Source organism: Ciconia boyciana, chromosome 23 (assembly GCF_034638445.1).
Source record: "Ciconia boyciana chromosome 23, ASM3463844v1, whole genome shotgun sequence".
In the NCBI taxonomy this organism is placed as follows: Eukaryota; Metazoa; Chordata; class Aves; order Ciconiiformes; family Ciconiidae; genus Ciconia; species Ciconia boyciana.
This window is the reverse complement of record NC_132956.1, coordinates 7,555,969-7,572,803: the sequence shown is the minus strand read 5'-3', so window position 1 is coordinate 7,572,803 and position 16,835 is coordinate 7,555,969. Positions and strand designations below refer to the sequence as shown.

The following is a 16,835-nucleotide window of genomic DNA, read 5'->3' as shown; positions in this document are numbered from 1 at the left end:
GTCCCTACACCAGTTTGGGGCTTCCCACCCAAAATGCCTGTGGCACTTGAGTTTTTAGCAGAGATTGCCTCCTGATAGCACGTGTGTTACTGTAGTCCCTGATAAAGAAACTCTGTCCATCCAGTGGTCAAACAAAACACACTGCTCATAGCAGAGATAGGACCTGGGTGAGTCTATCCCCATGCTGGGAGAGACAAGAACAAATGAATAAAAAAGACCCTTTTCGTGTACTGGCCCCTCTCTGCCCATCCCCATTTCCCTTACCTCCAGCAAGGGAAGGGTCTCACACCAGCCCTGACAGGTTTGAAGACATCTGGCTGTTTCCAGGTTGTTTGAAGCAGGGGGTGCCAAGGTCTGCTCCCTGCAGAGGAGCCGTGGCGGCGCATGCAGGGATGCACGAGCTGGATCCGGTTCCCATGGCTGCACCTCTGCAGTACTGTCCCCCATTGTGTCACCCCGTGGTCTCCATGCCAGGAGTGTGGGACTGGGCAGAGCGTCTTGTGCAAGAGCCAGCACCGCTCCAGGACCTCTCCAGACAAGAGCATATTTGAAATTCCCAGAAGGTTTTGATGTGGTTGCTCAACCAAGTTCCTTAATGAAACTGAATTGTCAGGGCTGTGCTCCATGTTAATGTGGGGTAACGGATGGCTTATTCTCCGTGTTCCCCCATCTCACAGTTTCACCACTGGGTTACCAAAGACCAGCACGAACAGATTTCACTCCCGTGCCCCACAGTGTCCCCAGTGCTCCCAGCCACCAGGTCAACCTGTCCCTCTGGTGCTGGGTGGGGTGCTGCTGGGTGGACCTCATCCTCTGTGGGGTCCCACCTGCTGCCAGTGCTCTTACGGGGCCTCCATGAGCTCCTGCGACCCCAGTGCTGCCCTTGAAATGTCAAAGCGTGCCTTGAAATTTAGCCTTTCTGGGTGAAGGCTTGGTCATTGATTACTTGGTGATGGCTTGGCTCTGGGTGATGGCTTGGTCATTGAGAATGCTGTTGGAGACTCATCTGTGTGGAAAGCTGTTACCGAATACGCAAAATGCTGGATTTTGGCACATCCTACCCCGATGCCCTGCTCTTCCAAGAAGCTGGCTGAAGCGGTGCCCTGCTGCAGCCTGCAATGGTGTGCTATGTTCGATGGGGACCCCATGCAATGCACTGGCACTCTCCATCAGCTGCAGTGAATCTGGAGCACCTTGGCTCTCCTTGCCACCAGCAATGCCTGTGTATGCCACTACGGTGATGTGCACCACATGGTCACCATGGTTTTTTCTCCCATCCTAGGCAATCTCCAGCCTGGTGAGTTGTCGCAAGTGTAGGAAAGGGATTACCAGCCTGGGCAACCCCAGGCCCAAATTACAGTTACGTGGAGAAAGGACATTTCCTGAACCCTGGGCAGCACCTGGCCTGCTGGGGACTTGGTTCACAGGAGTCTGCAGCCCAGGGACTCCAGCACCAGCTCCCTGCCCGGTTGTCTGGGCTGCACTTCCAGCAAAGCACAGAAACGCCATGAGAAGGAAAAAGGCAGCTGGGTCCATGCTGGGGTTTTAAGGGAGGGAAACAAGGAACAGGAGCAATCTCGGCCCTGCTGAAACCCCTGGCCAAGCTCAGGAGCTTAATCTCAGCCGTGAGATTTTGGAGTGATTCCTTTCCTTTGCCTGCTGGGCACCCCATGGTCTCTATGGACAGGGTGAAGCAGTTTCCCAGGACACAGGTATAAGCCTGACACAGCCAGACCAGATCAAACACCCTACTTCACCCCTGACATTGGGTGAGCCCTGGGATGGTGTTTTGCAATAACGCAGGCATAGCCCCGAGGAGCGCTTGGGAAATAAATACAGGGAGGATGGAGAGATACTCAGTGCTGTGGTAATGGCCTGATAAGTGTTTTGAACAGATAGAGCTGGTAGAAATAGAGATTGAGGGACAAGAAAACTGCTTAACTGATCATAATCTGTATCAGACAGCTGAACTGGTAAAAGTCCCAGCATCCAATGGGGAATCTGAGAGGGGGTGACAACACCCCTGGCCCGGCCGTTGGTTCCAGCACTGCTCCTGCGTGCCTTGGGAGACCCTCAACACAGCTTTCACTGCAAGCCTGCCCTAACAACTCTCCTCTTGATAATAAACTGAAAGCATGAGAAAAATGGTGCATGTCCTGCTGTCCAGGGAGCACGGGGAAAGACCATGCCTTGGTGCAGTTTACAGGCTCTTCATGTTCCCTTGCCTGATGGCAATATGGGGAGGAAAGACTTGGGAAAGAGGATGCCATGGGCCAGCTGAATAAAGCCCGTCTCAGACGAGCTCAAAACTTCCATCAGTGGCTTCAGAGACACCATCAAAGGCAACAGCGTGACAAAATTAACTGAGAAGGCCAAGTCCTGAGCCATGGTTTGACCTTCAGGGGGCTCGTGGAGGCTCTGTGGTCTCTCCAAGAGCCCAGGCACCAGGCAGGAGCCCTGCAGAGACCAAGGTCCCCACAGCAGTGCCCAGCTGGGCACGCTCAGTGGCACAACAAAGGGTTAACCTGGCAGCTGGTACAGGGAGATTGCTCTGCCAGGGCGATACGGTCACTGTAGGTGGAAAGATGTTACTTCAGATCTGGGCTTTTTCCTGCTGCAGGGCCAGGGAATGGGTTTGTTCCTGGTGCCGTGGGAGGGGGCTGTGCTAGCAGAGCGTCTCTCACTGTCTGTCACTCTTCCATCCACTCTCTGAGACATTTCTCCAAAATGATTTGCTCCGTGCAGTGAGCAGATGCTTCAACATGGCTTTATCATGCTATACCAAGTGCCCTGGCAAGTACTCTATCTGGAGAGTCTGCAAACACACGAGAACGACTAATAAGGACTACCAGGGCTCAGCAATGCACGATAATTTCTGTAATATTGGGTATTTCTGCACAGCGGGACATGCCTGGTCTGCCACTGGGTTTGCTACTCATGCCCAGCGAGATTAGGGAGAAGAAACTGACTTGGCTCAGTACTCGTCCTTGGACAATGCTGATTCACTTGCTCACTTACTGCTTTTATAGAGAGTAAATGGAGAGGGGCTGGAGAGGAGCAGTGAGGATGGGATACTGGCAGGGGGGACATAGGCCTGAGAACCCCCCTCCTGGACTGATGGACTGATGACAAGACAGGAGAACTGCAGAGTTGAGGATGAAACTTCTCTTTTTATTCAATCATTTCTCCTCCCGAAAGAGCCACAGAGCCTGAACAATGGGTACTAGGGCAAAACCATTGGGCAGCCATTCAACTGCATTTTGGGGACCCTCAGAGTGGTGGAGGGGAGCCCATGCACACAGCCCTGATCTGGGGATGCTTCAGGACCTGAGGCAAGCTCAGAATCTCTCAGCAAGAGGATTGACCCTTTTTTCCCTGGATCTCACCCGTTGAGCAGGCCACGTCAGGGCTTGTGGGCATGGGCAGGCACAGGCTAGGCAGCCTTCAGCTCCTTGTCAGTTCTCACTGCCCAACACGGTGTGCAGTGCCCATCAGCTGAAGGCCAGTTTTGAATAGCTTTGAAAGATTTTACAGAATATTTCCATCTCTATGCTCTGTGCCAAAATGTTTCTCCTTCTTCTTCCTTTTTTCCCCCCTGAATTTATGTGAAAAAAGTGAAAAAAGCCTAAATATTATTTTGTTCTGATTTCAGAAAAAAAAAAAAAAGGAATGCAAAACCCCCACCTTCATGTAACAAAAGGCAATTGGGAACATGTTGGTTGAAAAACTGCAGACGCACTTAGGAATCTCCCCTACTTTAAGGCTGTTGAGAAGGTGTTGGCCGAATGTGGAGAGGAAAGCAAGCTACGTAACGAAGGCAACCAACTGTGGACCTTTTGTACCAAATCATCAAGGTGTATCTTTAGCAAGAAGAGCATCACGGCCCGTGTTCGGAGCAAGCCCAGACCTGCATGCAGCGCAGCCTCTGCCCACAGACGATACACAGTCAGGAGAGAGGCTCTGTTTATTTGCAGGGTAATTGTACCAGCTCCGCGTCTAACGGGTTAAACATTTCTGTGCAGCTAAAAGGCAAACTGTGCTCCCAGTGCTCACCCAGCTTCAATTCCTCCTCACAGCTTGCTCTTCTGGTTGAGGATAAAATGTTGCACATTTTGAAAGCCAAAGCTTCTTTCCAGGGGTGAAATCTGCCTCAAGCCAGCAGCGATGGCCACCTCAAGCACCCACTGAATCCCTCACATGAACCTGCCAAATCCTGCTGGTCCCCATTGTCACAAGACCACAATCCCCATGGGTTTGCTCAGCTGTGCTCATCCTGAGGGATGCTCATGCTGCTGCTCTGGGGCCCGGCGGCAGCAGTAAGGGGTTTTGATGGAGGTGTCCCCGAAGCTGGTGCAGGAGAGGTCGGAGCAGGGAGCTGGCAGCCTGGTGGGAGCCCTGTGCTAGTGGCCTCCTGCCTCCGGCAGCTGGGAAGCATAGAGAGCTAGTGTGTGATGGAGGAACTGGTACTGCTCGCTCGTCTGGATCATCCCGCCTCTGCAAGGGAAAAGCAGGTCCCACTGACACCTCACCGAAGCCCACAGCCTCATCCCCAGCTCTGTGCTCCTGGGCACAAATATTCCTGCTTCACCCGCCACACCCAGGTACATCTGAAACAGGTGCCAGAGCTGCCCGAAGCATGTTTGGGCTCAGAACCATTGCCAGGCTGTTCAAAATGCAGATCAGCAACTGATTTGGCTCTAATTTTTACCAGTACTTCTCCTTGAAAAGCGGAAAAATCAAACGTTTCTGAATTCAGTGGCTGAGCTGGAAGGGGAAGACCACCTCCTGACAACAAAACCAGCCCAGCACTGGGCAATCATTTGCTGTCACCACATCTGCATCTTTCAGCAACAGTTCTGGTTTCCATCAAAAATTGTCCCTGTGGCCCCTCACGATGCCTATCCCCACGTCCCCCCCGCATCCCTCCTCCCAGGCAGGTCACCCAGCAGGACCCTCCGAGGAGCAGCCTGCTCTGAGCACCCACCTGTCTATGCGGAGACGGCACACGATTCCCAGGATATCCACCTCCCCCTTGTCCTTCAGCTGCTGGCACCCGATCCTGGTAGCAATAAAGCAGCCCGTCCGGCCGATGCCTGCACTGCGGGACAGACACAGCTGTGCTGAGCACCAACAACATCCACTGCCTGGACCTTGGTCTGTCCGAGCTGGACATACTCCTGGATTGGTTTGCTGCCATGATTTCTTCCTAGAGGGATGCTGGGGTCCCGGTCCCAGCTGCCAGACCAACTTTCCTAGCCAGACACCAGAAGACATGGGCTGGCATCACTCTGCCATGGCAAGGGGGTCCTGCCATGTTGCACGGCCCAGCTGAGGCCATTCTGGAAGCCCCAAACCAGTCTGTGCCCCCCATCCCTGTGCAGTGCAGTGGTCTCTGCAGCCCCTTCACCTCCCCTCCCAGCTGTGCTCTAACCCCAGGCACCGAGTGGTTTGCCCTGGGGCAGGCCAGCCTGCAGCATCACATGCCGAGTGTGTTGCATAGGGACAAGCGGGCGTTCTGCTCCACTGTCCCCAAATTCACTTAGCAGTGAGAGAAAATACACAGAGGCCACCTCCTCCAGGAGGGCTGCCCTGAAAAACAGCTTCACAGCTGAGGGCAGGCCATGCTCAGTGGCAGACGAAGCAGGAGCCTGAGCCATGGATCTGCTGTGGGTCTGGTGGCTGGGTCCCAACCCTGCAGAGCTCTCCTGCTCCCACCTCACTGTCTGCAGATCCAGGTACAAATCATATTTCTTTACAGGGCAGTATGCACCATGCTAATGCCACCATCCTGATTTGAGAACAGGAGTTGCTGGCTGAATAACTCCGCTATGGGGATGCTGCGCCCCGGGATTTCTGCACCACAGCAGGAGCAGCTCATGAGCATTCACATGTGCGGTTTTCCCCTCCAGCATCTGCAGACTGACCCCAAGGTGAAGGACACACAGGGGCTCAGGTGAGGGGAAAGCTCTTACCTGCAGTGCACAATGATGGGCCCTGGGCTGGCTGGAGCCTGAAGACTCTCCTCCACCTTGGACACCAAGTGCAGCAGGGGCTTGGCTGACTCGGGTGTCTGCTGGTCCGGCCAGGAAGGGAAGAGGATGTGTTTGACCTGGCGGCATTCACCTTCAAGCTTGTCCAGCACAGAAGAAAGAGAAATCAGGACGCAGGAGCACGAACTTGCTGGGCTGGGCCAAATGAAGGCATGGAGTCCAGCTCAAGCAGAGACTGGGCAGCCTGTGTCCATCTCATCTGCTCTCCTCCCAAATCCCTCTTTGATCCTCTGCCAGACACCCAGGAGAGACCCCTGGGCCAGGGACACTTGGAAGTGTCCTATTCCAGAAGCTGGGAACAGATGCAGAGTGTCCCAATACTGTCCCCATAGTCCAGGCAAAGCCAGCAAGATCCTTTTGGCTAGTGTCAGGCCAGGGTGACTATGGAGAGCCCATGGGGGAGAGCCCAATGGCACAGTGCAAACAGCAAAGGGCTAATAGAGAAACTCTCCCTGGCTGACCTCTTCTCCTGTCCCCTCCAGGGCTGGGTCCTACTCCCTTGCAGCCTCCTTGGACAGGCAGGAGCTCTGCAGACCCCTCCTCTGGCAGGGGGCTCATAAGACCCTGCTCTCCAAGCCATGAACCCTCTGCTCTCCTGTCACACAGCATTGCCACCCCGCTACAGAGCCTGGGGGTGTCTCACCTGGATGGAGAGATCCCGGACCACGTACTCCACGCACTCGCTCACCCCCTGCACGCGGATGGTGAAGGGGCCATAGGTGCCCTCCTTCTCCGGCCAGTAGTGGACACATTTCTGAAAGAACAAGGCAGGGTTCATGGCTGTAGAGATGCTCAAGGCACCCGCTGGATGTTTGAGCTATGCTTTGCTCAGTGCTCTTGGGCAGGGGCATCACTTGGGGAGGTGGGGGGGAGCGGGGAAGGTGGATGTGGAGTGATAGGTGGGGGAAGCTAAGGAAGGAATAGATCCCTCTCCCCACATCTGCTCCCCCTGCACCCTTTCCCATGCCCTGCCATATGGCTTTCAGACCCTGGGGCTGCATGGCTCTCAGCCCCATGGGAGCTGTGCCTGGGCCAGTCCATGTCCTGCCAGGCCCAGGAGGACCCAGCCTGCCCAGTGGAGGGCACAGGGATGCTGCGCCAGCCAGGGAGAGAAGGGAGGAAGGACATGGCCGTGAAAGAGAGGGTGAGTTCCCCCAGGCAGGTGCTGCTTCGATGGGGAGGCAGGGATCCCAGCCAAGGCACAGGGCAGCCGCCATGCAAGGCATAGTGCTGCCAGCTCCCATCCCAGCCTGGATCTACCAGCTGAGAGGTCCCAGCCTGGGAGGAGAGCTGCTCGGGCTGGAGGGACACTGCTGATGACTGCTTCTTTTCCCTCTCCCAGGGGCTGCCCTAATCTCTTTATCCTATTATCCAGCTGGCAAAGCATGCCCAGAGCACAAGAGGCCACGTGAGGAGGAGAGGCTTTGCTGGATGGGGCCAAGGCTGCAGCCCTGGGGCTCTACTCCTCCATGTGTGGTTGATCAGGGGTACCCTCTGAGAGCAAAGCAGAGAAAGCAAGGGGTTGCTCAGACCCCACATTTGGTCTCTCATAACCCTTTACTGTTGTTATTACCCCACCCCACCCTTTGCTCCTGGCTGAGGTGCTGTCCCTGGGCCTGGGGAGGGACAACAGTACCTCTTTGCGCTCCTGGAGCTTGGTTATCATGACGATGAGGGGCGCCTCCTCCTGCCACACCATCTCCCAGAAGTCGGTCACAGTGTTCAGCATGGGTCCCTGGGTGGCAATGTACTCCCGGGGCCGCCCCGCGTAGCCCTGCCGAGCACATGGTCCATCAGTGACAGTGGGGGGGACCCTGACGTGCAAGGGGAGCCTGTCTCCAGGCCACCCCAGCTCTTGTGGTGCTTGTCTTCCTCTACAGGTGAGACGCTGAGCCACATGGGCTATTTCCTACTAAACCTGTCCTTGAAATTCTTTTATAGACCTGATCAGGAACTACCAGACATCCTCTCCATCCTCCCAGTCCCACAATCCAGGAGCAAGCTCACGGAGCAAGCCATGTGCACCCAAGCTCCTTGCAAGCATCCCCAGGTTATTGGTGTGACGATAGCCAGCATGATGGACACCTTGGTGAGGCAGAGCTCACGCAGGGAGGGCGCTTCTCACCAGAGGCATTTCCCCAAGGACAAGCAGAAGTCATCAGCCTCTGCTCTGGCTAGGACCTCGGATAGTCCCAGCTGGGTCCCACCAGTGCTGCTTCCCCGCCAGGCTCAGGAGGGGTCGTGGCAGTGCCCGTGCAGCGGCAGCAGGCAGGAGCTGGAGGGCAGGCACAGGCAGACGTGTGGGAAAGTAACGGGGTTAGTAACGTGCTACTCCAGCTCCCAGCTGGAGATGCAATTTGGCAAGACAGCAAGGAGTCACAGACCTGGATGAGGATGCCCTGGGGATGCTGGGGGAGGCACCCACAGCACCCACAGCTTTTGGAAAAGTGAGTGCACAGTGCTCCAGGCAGAGCTTTATGTCTTTGTCAAAAGAGATCTCCGTTAAAAATGCTCCTAAACCCCTGTGATTTAATCCAGGTCTTTCCAGCAATCCTGTTAACAGTTTGATCCCACAAGAAGTTGCACTGGCCCAGCCAAGGGGCAAGAACATTTTCAGGAACATTTTGTATAGCCCTTTTCTCACGCCTCAAGATTATTTCTTTTCCCTAGGAAACATGATTTTCCATTCAGGAGACTTGCAGTAAGACCTGGAAATGTCAACACCGGGAATTTCCCCACACCTGCTCCTCAGGATCAAAAACATTTAACGGGATATGGTCAGCAGGAAAAACATTCAATCCCAGGTGGGGGCTGATGTGATCAAATACCTGCAGAGCTCTTCCAGACTCGCTGTGCCTCCCAAGCATGCCAGAAGCAGGCTGGGTTGCTAATTTGCTGATGTGCCCACAAATTCCTGCACCATGACACCCTTGGAGAGGTAAGTGGAAGGAAGGGGTCAGAAAATACCAGCTCCACACAGGGATGTGTGGGCACATACGTGCGAGATAGGGACAGGCAGCGTTTGTGCATTTTTTTTAGCACTCGTGTGAGACGGAGAGGATGCCACGTGCTCACATACACCCTGATGCATGTGGACAGGGTGATGGTGTCACCCGATGTGAGCTGCATGCTGCCAGGCTGCTTCAGGAAGACTACTCTAAAAGTAGTCCTCTGCTGCCCGTGTTCAAACCCTCATTTGGACCAGCAAGCCTCCCAACACTTTTAGGCATGGTGCTCCTGTGTCCAAAGTCAGACTTTGACCCTCACTGCAGGATGCTGGCAGCTCACACCACTGCTGCCTCATTGGATCACACCCATGAGCACCATCAGAAAATAAATGCTACTAAATGCCTCTAGCTCCAACCTGCGCCCTCAGGCCACCTTCCAGGGGTCTGTCCGTCATACCAGAGGGCACTTTTGTGGGCTACTTTTCTGAGTGAGTCCCACATTCCCATGCTCTCCTTGCTGCCACGCACCCAGACTGACTGTGGACCCACCTCTGCTTCCCAGCGCCCCTGGCCTGTCCCAAGGGGAAGGATGCTGAAATGAGATTAATTGCTCAGGAAGAAGCCTACCAACCAGGCAAAGCTGGTACCTGGCTGACACAAGAGCCTGTTTTAAGGTGGCATATGGTTCAGCCCAACAAGTGAGACTGCAGCCTGGAAGGGGACATTTGCACAGGAGGATGATTATCATAAATCAGGCTGCCTGAAGATAAGCCATGCCCTCCCCTTCGTTAGCTTTCTTCTTGGGAAATTGCAACAGCCCCCCTGAGTGGAGAGGAAATTCCTGGATGTGTAAGGGTTGAACAGCACTGGGCTGCGATGCTCTGTTGACACGGCTTGCCTCCTGTGGCCTTACCAAACAATGGAGTAGTGCATGAGGAAGAGATGGAGAAGCCACTGCGAGGGAGCCCATACAGGTGCTCAACCTGCCCAAGCAGCGGGAGCCGAGAGCAGCCACCTTGTGAGGCTTTCCCACCAAAAGGGACAGTGTGTCTCCCCCGCACGGATGGAGCCGCATCTCTCCAGCTCACAAAGGGGTGGCAAGTTCAGACTGCTACCCCAGGGCAGCCACAGGATAGTGGGTGACAGTCAGTGCTCCAGTCCCAGCATGGCACCTGCAGCACCAAGGAGTTTGCAGCCTGATGCCCTGTGAGCCGTGGGCTGCAGGACCTGGGAGACCATCCGCTCTCCAACCAGGCAGGGCACTCACCGTGATGTAGTTGGCATTTATGTAGCTGCCTTCCTCCTGGTTCCCTGCCCTCCTGAGACAGACCCGGCTCTCAGGATCTGAAAGAGATGGCAGGCATTACCCCAGGGAAAGTCTTTCAGAGCCTGACCCTGCCCATCCTCCCTGCCTCAGCTCCAGAGGCTGGAGACTGAGTCCTCCCAGCTCCATGCCATGCTTGGAGCTGTCTACACCTTCCCTTGGGCCCCTTCGTGCCCCACTTCACCCTCACTACCATGGCAGGGTACAGCCAGCCATGCCCAGACCTGCCTGTACCACAGTGTGAGCATGTGGGGTAACTCATCCGCCAGGCAATAACCCCCCAGGGCCCTCCCACAGTGCCTGACTAGAGCCCAAACAAGTCCTCCGATATTGTTCTCAGCCTTTACACACTCAGCAACATGCCCTTGGGACATGTAAGGCCCACATGGTGATAGGGAGCAACCCAGGCTGGGCTGTCATGGGCTGCACACCCTGGGAATACACCCCAAGGAGTAGCTCCCCACATACCACCCCACATAACACAGTGTACACCCCCTGCAACACAGCACCCAGCTCCTGCAACATGGGGAGCAGGAGTAAGCACAGCAGGAACACCAAGAGCACCCAGGACTGCCCACCCTGGTGCCCGGGCTGCTCTGAGTCACCCCTCACAAACACTCGTGCACACACACACACACACGTGTGCACGAGTGCACCACCACCCCCCCCAGCGCCCCACACATGGCACTTGGGCAAATGTGAGGCAAAGGGATGCAGTGGCACATACTGGGGAGGATGGTTTTGTATCTGTCCTTGGAGGCACGTCCAGAGATCTCCAGCTCCTCCGGACTGACAAAGTTGGGTGGGATTTTCTGCAGGAGGAGAGGACAACTATGAGGAAAACTCCATTGCTGCTGCTTGTGTCCCTTCATTGTGGCAGAGCTGGTCCCCCAGGCGACAGAGGCTGACCCAGGGACCTAGCAGCATCACCAGAGATGTCACCTCCTGGGATGAGACCAGTCTTTAGTCCAGATGTGGTGGGACACCTTCCAGAGAGACCACCTTGGGAGAAGAGCTTGGCACGGGAGGCCAGGACAGGCTTTCCAGGGACACGAGAGGGACTTGTGTGCACCAGGGAGCAGGCAGCCAGGGGACCCCCAGGGCACCCCTCACCCTTGTTTGCCCACATTGCCTTCACTGCCACTGGTGCTGTGGGCACAGCTGGGCTCGGAGCCTCCCTCAGAGACGCCCACCGCTGCCAGTCCCCCCCACCGCCAGCCCCTGCCATCCTTCATGTGAGAAGGGAGAGGAGAGGGGAGTGTTGTACCGAAAACTCCTCCTGGAGCTGTGTCAGGCTCTGGGCACGTTGCTGGAGCTCCTCTCTCCTCAGCACGTGGCTGGATGTCCTCAGGAACTTCAGCGTGATGTCCCGCGGTGTGCAGACAGGCTGGATGGGCTCCACGCTCCCCAGCGAGCTCATGTCCAACATCAACGACACGTTGGAGCCCCTCCTGTGAGGCAAAGGGGTCCCTGGCTGACCCTCTGCCACCCTGGGACAGGAAGGCAGCCCATCCTGCCATATCACCAGTTAAAACCACCCCACACTGAGCAAAAGCCAGGCAGAGAATAACAGAGGATGAAGAAAGGCACCAGGTAGAGACCCCAGAAGACAGGGGTGGTTGAGGAACAAGGAACTAGAATTTCACCTTTTTGCTGGAAAACTCTCAAAGCACAGTGTCTAGATTTGGCCCGGGCTGGGCGGGGGTGGGTCAGGGCTGCCTCCACGCTCAGACCTGGCATCTGCACAAGTTGGCAGGCAGCGGGCTGGCAGGGCTGGGCTGTGGGAAGGAAGTCTGGGGGAGCCCAAGCCCTGGGGATGAGCAGTGCTGTGGGTACCCACTGCCTGGGCTGAGATGGGCAGTGCAGGGTTCGGGCTGCAGGCACCATCCAGCCACACTCACCTCTCCTGAAGACGAACGTGCTTCTTGGCAGAGGGACTGGGCTTGTCCGTCTTGTCCATGTCTGCCCTGGCTGCCTGGGTTGTCAGGCTGCCGTTATGAACTCTGGAGCACACCAAGCAGGCTTGTACCATGCTGCGGCAGCCACAAAGCCCTTGTCCTGAAGCACAGGGAGTGGATAGTGGGGCCCTCAGCTCCCGGGGGATCAAGGAGCCATCGGTGGAGAAGCGGCTGGAAAAGAAAAGGCAGATCTAAGAGATACCATGAGGCTGGGTGGACCCCCTGACGGATGGTCCATGAGCAAGGGACAGGTTTTGGGTCTTCAGCTGCCCTGGAACTGGGGCCCCCAGCCCCTGCATCCAGGCAGGTGGCATAGGGAGAGCTCCCAGCATGTTCACGCTCCGGGACGCCCACACAGGCACCCACTGGTGACCCTGGGCATGGCACTGACGGCCGTCTGCTTGCACCGAGCAGAGGACACCCACACCCTGTGTTGGCAGAGCATGGTCTAGTTTTGGGGGAGCCCAAGATGCTCTCCACCTCCACGGGAAGCACACGCTGCCGTGTGTTTCCAGCCCTTCCCCGGCATGCCTGCTTCAGCCTGGGGACATGATGGGAAGGAGGGAGAGCTGGGACCCACATGAACACAGCAGCATCGGCAGGTGAGACGAGGTGGGCTGTAGGCACCACAAGGAGCCTGGCCAGCTCCTGCTGTTCGGAGACACAGGGCCAAGCACCCTGAACAGTCTCGCAGCTCTGGCAAGTGCGACCCTGGGACAGTCTCTTCCATCCCACAGGTCTCAGCAATGATCAAGAGGAAACTGCTTTATCTGGGTGGCTGCACAAGAGGCGATGGGGTAGCCCAGCTGGAGGAGGGTGCCAGGGCTCCACTGCCACCAGCCCTGGGACAGCCCCTGGCAGGGACAGGGAGGTGCAGGTGATGGTGGTTCACCTCTGGGCAGAGCTCCTCATGGTGCAGGCAGCACCCTGGGATCATGAGGCTCCTTCTCATCCCCAGCTCCCTTCATGAGGAGGAGATGGACCCAAAGGGACAGGGGATGCTGCAGAGTCGGAGCTCTTGGTGGGCAAAGAGGGGATCCCAGGCACCTCATCAGCTCAGGGAGGTCCTGCAGAGAACCGGGACCAGGCTGTGGCCATGCTGTTTGGGAACGTGGCTGGCGCAGGAGCCGTTCCCCATGAGTCCCTGCTGCCAGGCAGCATTTCTGGGGACGGCAATACCACCACTGCCACACGCACCAACCCTGTGCCCCACGCAGGGTCCCCTGGACGGCCTGTCCCTAGGCCAGGCAGGGCAAGAGCTGCAGCACCAGGGGAGATCCTGGCCAGAGACAGCAGCAGGCTCCTACCCCAGCAGCCGTCCCTCACACTCTGGCCAGGAAGCACCTGGGAGATGCCCCAGCCGAGCCCCTGGCAGGCAGGAGGGCCCTGAGAAGAGCCCCAGCTGCTGGCACCTGCAGGGAGAATGTCCCCATCACCCTGTCCAGCATCCCAGCCCTGCCCAGGGCTGCCCAGCAGCGAGCACATGCCCACCGCCCGTGGGTGCCAGGGCCCAGCACTGCCTGGCGGGGGTTCCCTCTCCAGCGGGTGGCATGGGCGGGCTGGGGGGCTGCCTACCTGCTGCCCTGTGTCGTGGGCTCCGTCGGTCCCGGCAGAGGCCCACAGGCGCTGTGCGTGACGGTCTAACACCACGGTTTGAAAGTGTTCAGGAAGCTGCTTATCAAAGGAGCTGCTGCCTCTGCCGCTTCCTCTCCCTCCTTCTCCCCCACCCTGCCTGCCGCCCACACACATACCGGCCACATCTCCGCCGCTCGGCTCCGCCGGGCCGCCTGCAGCCCCAGTCCTGCTCCCCATCAGCAAACCCCCATCGGGTGCCTGTGGGCGCAGCCCTGCCTCCCCCAGAATCCTGGGGTGCCTCCACAGGCATCTCCAGCAGGGCTGGTGGGGTGTGCTTGGTGCCCTCTGCAACTGGCCATGGCCACATGGGGGATGGAGGGATGGATGAGACCCAGCCATGGGACTGGGGCCACTGGCAGAAAAGTCGAGGTGGGATGCTTCATGTGGTGCAGTGGTGCTGCTCTGGGGACACCAGACCCCACCTGCCCCAGTGGGAGCCAGGATGAGTTCTCCTGTCCCTGCCACCCTAGCCGTATTCCCTTGCCCGGGCTGTGCACCAGCCATTCCCCATCCCACTGTGGGGTGAGCCAGGGCTCTGCGCCTCCAACCCTCCATGCCCGGCCGTGCACAGTGTGGTCCTCATGCCACCCCACCATCCCACGAACCCATCTCTCTGGGGGTGCCACCCGCCACCCCTCTGCACCCAGGACCATCCCTGGGCACCTCGGAGGAAGACACACAGGCTCCCCCTCCCCAGCAGGGCAGGGAAGGGGGTGTATTTGGGGAGGAAGGTCCCTGGAGGGTCTGGCTCAGGTAGGACAGGTCTGCCCTTGGGGCACTGCACATCCTTCCTGCCGATGCCCGCTGCCGCAGCCCTGCTGCTCTTCCTGTTTGTTATTGCCCAGGCTCTGCGCAGAGACACTGCACGCTTCCTTCCTCTTCTGCCCCCACCCCGCTGCGCTGCAGCGGCTCCCTCTGCGTCCCCACCAGCCACCGCAGACCCCGCATCTCAAAAGGCTTCTCCCCCCAGGCCGCTCTGATGGCTCCTCCCTGGGGAGCCCCCTGGCCCAGGCCACCTCCAGCCCAGCTCATTCCAGTGACCGGGCCATCCCTGGGATGTGTGGTGCCGGCACTGCCGGTCACGGTGCTGGAGAGGTGCGTGTCTGTGCATGCCTGTGTGTTTGCAGGAATGTGTGTGCAAGGGGCTGCCAGAGTTTCATCCTGAAAACAACATCGCTGGTGGCCCATGGGAGACCCTGTCAGTGCCGCCTTTTACCCAAGAGCTGGGAGATCAGAGGGACCAAGCTCCAGAGCAAAGTGCTGGGCTTGGCCAGCAGTAGAGCAACCTTATCCTGGAGACAAGGGCCATCAGCATCTGTGTCTTATGAGCAGATCCCAGGGTGCCAGCAGCCTCTGTAGATGTGCACTGGCCTCTATATCAGGCCTGAGGATGGCCTGAGGAATTGTTCCCTGTCCTATGTGGGGTGTAAGAACTTGGCTGTAGGGGCCTAGAGACAGCCTCACCACAGACAAACAAGCCCCAGCACTGCCCTTCACTCCCACCCTCCATCTTCTGACTGAGAATTCTTCCTAAGACGACCAGCAGTGCAGTACTTAACAAGGTGGCCGCATAAACTTGCCCTCAATAGGGACCAGAGTAAACAAAGAGGGTTCTTTCATGAAGTGTCAGCCTGTCAGACAATGCAGAAGCTCTCTTCCTCAGCAAGGCTGAGGCTGGGACTGTATGTGCTCTCTTAGTGTAGTGGGCACCCCTCCCATCTGGGTGGCTTTGAGATCAAGGGGTCCCCGAGGATGCAGCCAAGATGCAAACCCCTGGGGCTGCCCTTCCTGCCTTTTGCTGGCCCAACCTTGCACAGACCTGCTGCCTCCTCGCTGGCCTGTTCCTCCGGCACTGGGACAAGCAAGGGACAAGCTCAGCATGGCATCAGGGCAGATACCACAGAGCCATCAGCACACGTGAGTCATCGGGCATGTGTCGGTGACATCCGTGTGCCCACACTCACCCCCAACCTGCCCAAATGCCAGGTGCCTGTGATGGGGAGGACAGAGACGGCTGGACCCCTGCAGACCTTGTAGGGCCCAGGGAACATCCACAAAACCTAGCAGCACCCAAAGGTGCAGAGAAACAGGACTCCGATCCCCAGAGCCTCCTTCAGAGGCCCCCACTGTACCCGAGAAGCACCACAGGCACGTCCTGCTCCTCTGCATGGAGCACAGTGACCAGGAGACCAGAGGGCAGCACTGGCCTTTGGGAGCTGGATTTTGGCCCTTTTTCCCCAAAGGGAATAGGAACCTTTCACCAAAACATGGCTTATCCAAGAAACAAGGTCAAGCTGCAAAAGTGGTGTGGAAAAAACTTTTATGGAGGCCAAGAGCTCCCTGTGTGCTGTCAGTTTTAGTGATCTGTGGCCCAGTGTGATTTAAGAGATTTAATGGTTATTTCAAAGGATTTGGGACCCCCTCAGCAGTAAGACCCTTCCTTCTCCTGCCAGGTTCTGCCTTGGTCATGAAACCCTCCTGAAAGCTGCAGCGAAGGATGCAGATGCACTCCCTTTGCAAAATGACCTTGTTTGGTTGCCCTGGGACCTGGGTCACTCCTGTGCCTCAGAGAGACCATGCACAGGGGTAAAAGGAGGAAACAGATACTGAGACACGGTGTATCCTCTGCCTCTGAAGCAACACAACGTCAAGGTACTCATGCTCAGGGAAGTACCCCAAAAACCCTGAAACACTTTCCCTCTGCCACTCATGGATGTCCCCATGCCACTGGCTTGGCTCTACCAGCCACGCGTGTACCTGTGCTGGCTGGGACCAAGAAGGACACCTGGGACAGAGTCCCTGGGAACAACACCTGACCCCTTTGGCTTTTCCTTATCCAGAAAGCACTAATGGAGACTGAAGGGACTGTCCTGGCCATGGGGACTCATCCAGGATGGAGGGAATGCAGGAGGGAAGCAGA

At 57.2% G+C, this 16,835-nt stretch overlaps 1 protein-coding gene across 1 annotated transcript; it reads right to left on the bottom strand.

Moving 5' to 3' along the window:
* Positions 1-3,179: 3,179 nt before the first annotated feature.
* On the bottom strand, positions 3,180-13,987 carry PTPN7 (protein tyrosine phosphatase non-receptor type 7). The gene is made up of 10 exons (XM_072844617.1): positions 13,856-13,987; positions 12,224-12,451; positions 11,590-11,773; positions 11,050-11,134; positions 10,266-10,342; positions 7,687-7,824; positions 6,694-6,804; positions 5,973-6,130; positions 4,985-5,098; positions 3,180-4,494 (listed from the first exon to the last, which is right to left on the bottom strand). The coding sequence occupies exons 2-10, from the start codon at positions 12,352-12,354 to the stop codon at positions 4,401-4,403; spliced, it is 1,092 nt and encodes a 363-aa protein (XP_072700718.1). The 5' UTR covers positions 12,355-12,451; positions 13,856-13,987; the 3' UTR covers positions 3,180-4,400.
* Between the last annotated feature and the right edge of the window lie 2,848 nt (positions 13,988-16,835).